Source organism: Galeopterus variegatus, unplaced genomic scaffold, assembly GCF_000696425.1.
Source record: "Galeopterus variegatus unplaced genomic scaffold, G_variegatus-3.0.2 Scaffold3364, whole genome shotgun sequence".
Lineage (NCBI taxonomy): Eukaryota > Metazoa > Chordata > Mammalia > Dermoptera > Cynocephalidae > Galeopterus > Galeopterus variegatus.
Genome location: NW_007729475.1, coordinates 98,856 through 104,941, shown reverse-complemented (window position 1 = coordinate 104,941; position 6,086 = coordinate 98,856). Strand labels below are relative to the sequence as shown.

Below are 6,086 nucleotides of genomic sequence, written 5' to 3'. Positions count from 1 at the left end.
TTGTCAGCACCACGCTCACCCAGTGAGCTAACCGGCCATCCCTGTATGGGATCCGAACCTGTGGCCTTGGTGTTATCAGCCCCACACTCTCCCGAGTGAGCCATGGGCTGGCCCCATTGGGACATTTTAACATTTGATTTCTACCTCTAGACGCTTTCCAAGTGCTGGGTCTGAGTCAGCTGACTTTTTTTTTTTTTTTAAACACCGTTACCAGAAGAAAGAAAACTTTTGGACACCTAACCTCATTGACATTGACGTTCTGTTTCCTGCCTCTGCTTGCACATTCGTGGTGGATCTTGACCTACATTGGATTTCCATGTTGCAGCCGCCTGAAGGTGGCTCTCAAGGAGAAGCCTGAGGCAGCATTTCCCAACATCACGTGTTCCTGCTCTACCTGCCAGCATCAGGTTATTTTCCCCCCGAGAGAGAGGTTCTTGAAAACTGATGCATAAATGGAAACTGGAATAAGACAAATCGTATTTTAAGGGTTATCTGAAGTAATCATAGAAACAATGTTCTTGGACAGTGAATAAATTATCTTTTATTTCAGTGCTTCTAAAACTTTTTGAACCCCAACCCACAGTAGGAAATACATTTTACATCACCCCCAGGACAATATGCATATATTACAACTGACCCAAACATTTTGTAAAACACTTATCCTTACTACATGAGATACATTCTGAAATTTTTGTCTAATCTCTTCATATAAAAATGCTGGTTGCAACCCCCTAAAATTGATTTCATGACTCATTGATAGGTCTCAGCCCACAGTTTGAAAACACTACACCAATTTAAATATTTTATCAATCGGGATGATGTTTCTGTTTTGCTCACTGTGCCTGTAATGCTGCTTAATTGCCTGCACATTTCATCCTACACTGTGCAGAAGATCTAGTCCCTTGGATAGGCATTGAGAGGCAGTTACTGTCAGACTCTGGGTGGGAAAGAGCCAGGAAAACCCACCTCCACTTTATACTTCCACTGCCAGCATCCGGGGCTGATAAACTTCTAGGTGTTCTCATAGCTAGAAATTAGCCTTCCCTGTCTTGTAGAATTTTTGAGGGAGACAGAAAATTTTTTCAGCTTTCTTCCCATACACCTTCAAAGTTCTTTTAGTTTTTTTTTTATCTTTCCTTTGCATCACCTCCTTCCTCTCTGTGACTTCTCCAAAAGAGTTATTCAAATCTGCAAAACCATTAAATGACTGCAGACCCAGATCTTTATCCTCCTTTAAGTCGCCCTCTCCACTAACTACCCCCCAACCCAGCCAGAAGAGACCCCTGGGAGATGTCAGGGCAAAGGATGCGTACAAGAAGGCGAGTCGCAGAGAGTGTTGGGTGTTGGCTGAGTTCAGCGGCTGAGTCTTTTCCCCGCTGGGGAAGGCGGCGGTGCGCGGTGCCCTGCAGGGCCAGCCCCTCCCCTGCGGCGCTGTCCCCGGAGGCTGCTCCGGGCCCGGGGGAGGTGGGAGGGACGGCGCTGTCCTTTCACTTTCTTGGGTCCCCAAACCTGACACCTGGGGCCAGAACTACAATTCCCACCACGCAGCGAGGCCGGAGGAAGAGGGGCCCTGAGGGCTGAAAGGGACAACCTGGAGAAAAAGGAAACAATACCTGCCTGCAGCAGAGGCGAGAGAGCAAGACAGGTGAGCAACAGGTGAGCCGGGCGGGTGAAGGCTGCGGGCTGGGGGCGCGTAGGCGAAGTCATCAGGGGCTTTCATGGAAACCCCGAGGACTTACCGGGTGGGGTTGGGGAGGCGGCGAGTGGGGACCGAAGACATGACAATAGGGTTTCAGCTCAAGTCACAGCAATAAGACACCGGAAGTGGAATGGCTTTCTTTAGTTGAAAAGTCAGACCGGGTAAAAAAAAGTGATTTGATGGTGTGTCTTGTCTGCTGGGTCATTAGCCATGTGTGATTTCAGAGGTGTCCAAGAGAGGAATGGGGTCCTTCACCCCTTTAAAGCCCTGGGTTCTTATATACAGATTGGATATTTGTGTGCATTTTAATTTGTGTGATGATAATAGACTTGTCCTTTTCTACGACTTTAGAGAAAACCAAAAAATAAAACGGGGAAAGGAAGAAAGGAGTCACAAGGTAGGAGCAATTTGCAACACATCAAATTTAATCATCAAGTTAGATAAGGTTTCATTTGCTTTTATGAGGTATTTGATGAGGAGACCTAACACGAATATCAAAAGAAGAACCGTTGAAGGATCGAGGCATACTTGCTTTGAGGCCATATGCTTGTTGCTTCAAATATGTGATGAGCTGTCACATGGAATAGGAATTTGACTTATCTGCAGAGCAAGGGAAGCAATGGATGACAGATGGAAACCCCAGGGAGGTAGGTTTCCCCCCCACAGCAGTTAGAGCTGCCCAGTGCAAATGGCTTTTTCCAGGAGGTAGTGAGCTTCTTGTGAGCAAAGATTTAAACACAGGTGGATATTTAAGCAGGGATACTGACAGTGGGAATAAAGTTTCAGGAGGGTGATTGTGTTGATTAGTGTTTCCCAAACCTGGCTGGACATCAGAATCACCCAGGGAGTGTGTGTAGATAGCTTTTTGGGTTTTTCCTAATTTTAGTTATTTTTTATTTTTTAAAAGATGACCAGTAAAGGGATCTTAACCCTTGACTTGGTGTTGTCAGTACCACGCTCTCCCAAGGGAGCCACCGGCCGGCCTTGTTTTTCTAATTTTAAAATACATGTAGTGAATCTGACATGGGTTCCAGGAATTTTTTTCTTTTTAATTATCTCCCCAGATAATTCTGATAATCGGTTAGTTTGGGAAACACTGTCATTAAAAACCTTTATTTTCCAGCCTATGGTAAAATATGCTGTAACATTCTGTTTTTTTTTTTTTTTTTTGCCTTTTTGCCTTTTTTCGTGTCCCGCAACGGATCGCAACCCTCAGTGTCGCGCCCTCACCTCGCTCAGCCAGTGAGTGGGAACCGGTCTGTATGTGGGATCCGAACCCTCGGCGGGAGCGCCGTCGCGCTCCCAAGCGGTGCACTGTAGCAGTGCGCCACCGGGCCGGCCCAAAATATGCTGTAACATTCTAATCACAGTTTTAACTTTGAATATTCTCAAATCCTGATTTCCTGGTCAAGAAAAATTAGGTGCCAAGCAGAATAAAAAGGCCATGTCACTCTTCCCTGAACTGACTTCCTGGTCAAGTCTTGTTAGTCCTTACTGCTGGTTGTCTGGGTGGTGGGTCTTCTAGTATTTAGTTGGGAGTCTTCCTTCCCAGGTAAAATCGACATAGGCACATTCTCTGCTGATTAATGGCAGGTGAATCACCGCTGTGGGTGTTTCCTCTGCCATCCTCCTGCTGTCTGGGCACTCTGGGCCACCTCATCTCCAGGACTAGGATTTCATCAATGCTGTAATCTGACAGTGTTGACTGTCTGCTGGGCCCACCACAGAATGGCAGTGCAACCTCTTCATTCCAAGGGCACCCCTAAAGTAACGTCAACACACAGGGCAGGTATGGGTTCCTGGGGGCAACTGTGTGCACCTGACCAGTCGTTAGAGTCTTTCTCCCCCGAAGGTGTTAGCTCTGTGAAAGCAATGACATCCCTCTATCTCGTCATCTTTTGTGGCTCCATGGGCTCATGAAAAAGCAGCTGAATGCCCCCTTTTCCTCCTAGGTCTGTTCTAGGTGGCAACAGCCATGCAGTTCTCCAGGTCAGCCAGGGCAGCTGATGAGAACTTTGACTATTTGTTCAAGATTATCCTCATTGGGGATTCCAATGTGGGGAAGACGTGTGTGGTGCAGCATTTCAAATATGGAGTCTACACCGAGACACAGCAGAACACGATTGGGGTAGACTTCACCGTGCGCTCCCTTGAGATCGATGGCAAGAAAGTGAAGGTCAGAGGGCACCAGGGTTGGCTCCACCTCTTTTAGCTAGAGTTCCCTACAGAGAAACACATGTCTGAGCAATAAAAAATTTAAGCATAAAACATGAATTCATAAAAGTACCAGAAGACAACATAGGAGTATTTATTCTTATCATAGTGGAATGGGGAAACCAGCCTTCTGAGTAAGACTTGAACCCAGAAGCAATAAAGGAAAATATTACTAAATCTAACTATAAAGGTCAAATTTATACATTTCTATATGACTATATAAAGGTCAGATTTTCTACATGCTCAAAAAATGCTATAAAAAAAGTCAAAAAATAAATGAAAAACTGGACCATGCCAGCCACCAAAAAAAGACAAACTGGAAGGAAATATTTGCAAATATGAGACTGACAAATGGATAATTTCTTTAATGTGAAAAGAGCTCTGATAAATACCTAAGAAAAAGACCAACAAATACAAAAAGTAGGTAATTCACAGATTGGACAAAACTGCTGTTTCACAGATTTTATAAGAACTAGCTCATAAACTTATGTTAAGATGTAAAGATGCCTGTCCCTACTCTTAATTAAAGAAGTGCAAGTTAAAACAGAGATACTATATCTTTTACCCATTTGATTAGGAAAGATCCAAAAGTGTTAGAGAAAATGTAATAAATGGATCCTGTTTGGGATCTTGATGAAATAAAACCTGTAAAATGACATTTTGCAGGCAATCAGGAAAATTTTAATATGATTTGGTTGTCAGACGATACCAAGGAGTAATTGAAACATTTATTAGCAGTTATAATGGCATTGTGATAATGGAAGAAAATGTCCTGGTTGGGGTTTTTTTTTTTTTTTTTTTTTTGCAGCTGGCTGGTATGGGGATTTGAACCCTTGACTTTGGTGTTACAGGGCTATGTTCTAAACAACTGAGCTAACCAGCCAGTCAAAATGTCCATTTTTATAGGGATGTATATTGATAGAAGTACAGATGAAATGATATGAAGTCTAGGATTTGCTATAAAATATCTCAGGGAAATCAACAGAATGGGCTAGGTAAACCAAAAGTGGCAAAATCTTAATTATTGAATCTGGATGTATGAAGATTCACTTTTCTGTTCTCTCTAGTTTTGTCAATGTTGGAAAACTTTCTTTAAAAAATAAATTTTATATAAATAGTGTTAGAATGTAAAAAAAACTGGTACCCTCAGAACATTGTACAAATCGGTGCTATTGTTCAGAATGGTAATTTGGAAAATATTATGAGGGCACTCCTAAACATGAACGGTTTGAGTGGTCCTTTAAAATCAAAAACAGTTCAGCCAATGCTGTTACCTTTGCCAGTGTTTATCAATGGACAGCCTCAAAAGATGCACCCCAAAATCTGGACAAAGGGATAATTGAGGTGAAAAGCCAAAAGTACACGAGACCCCAGGACAAAATAGGTCCACTTCTTATATGCAAGTGTCCCTTGGGTGGTGGTTCCCAAACCTGGAAGCGCATCCAAATCACACAGGGAGCAACTGAAAGAAGAGATTCCTGGGCCTCTCCCCAGACCTACTGAATCTGAGATTCTAAAAGTGAGATCGGGAGACTATTTTTAAGCCGATGTAGGGGAACATGTTCCCATCAGGCATGGGAACTCCTGATGTGGACTCCGTCTCCCATCCTTCTCCAGATGCAGGTGTGGGACACGGCCGGCCAGGAGCGCTTCCGCACCATCACCCAAAGCTACTACCGCAGTGCACATGCGGCCATCATCGCCTATGACCTCACCCGGCGGTCCACGTTCGAGTCCGTCCCCCACTGGATCCACGAGATAGAAAAATATGGAGCGGCCAACTTGGTCATTATGTTGATCGGTAGGGTGTTTTCAAAACATTTGACTTTTCTTTACCAGTCCCCTCACTGATGCTCAGCTTTCCGCAGTGTTTTCCATGGTGGTACAATGTGAAATCTTCAAAGTGCAAGGGGAGGAGGGGACCTCAGAAAGCCCTTGACCAGAAATTTCCATCAGATTCACTTGAGAATGAGAGAAGAGTGGCACGGCCTTGTTAAAAATATAGGTTTCAGGGCCGGCCCGTGGCTCACTCGGGAGAGTGCGGTGCTGATAACACCAAGGCCCCGGGTTCGGATCCCATATAGGGATGGCCGGTTCGCTCACTGGCTGAGTGTGGTGCTGACAACACCAAGTCAAGGGTTAAGATCCCCTTACCGGTCATCTTTTAAAAAAA

The 6,086-nt window shown here is 44.4% G+C and overlaps 1 protein-coding gene across 1 annotated transcript in view; it reads left to right on the top strand.

The window, feature by feature from the left end:
- The first annotated feature begins 1,476 nt into the window (after positions 1-1,476).
- RAB19 (RAB19, member RAS oncogene family) overlaps positions 1,477-6,086 on the top strand; it is a 13,489-nt gene continuing 8,879 nt past the window's right edge. Inside the window, exons 1-3 of the mRNA XM_008584751.1 lie at positions 1,477-1,645; positions 3,652-3,875; positions 5,531-5,714. Of these exons, the coding sequence (XP_008582973.1) occupies positions 3,675-3,875; positions 5,531-5,714 (385 nt within the window). The 5' untranslated portion in view covers positions 1,477-1,645; positions 3,652-3,674. The remainder of the gene's footprint in view (positions 1,646-3,651; positions 3,876-5,530; positions 5,715-6,086) is intronic.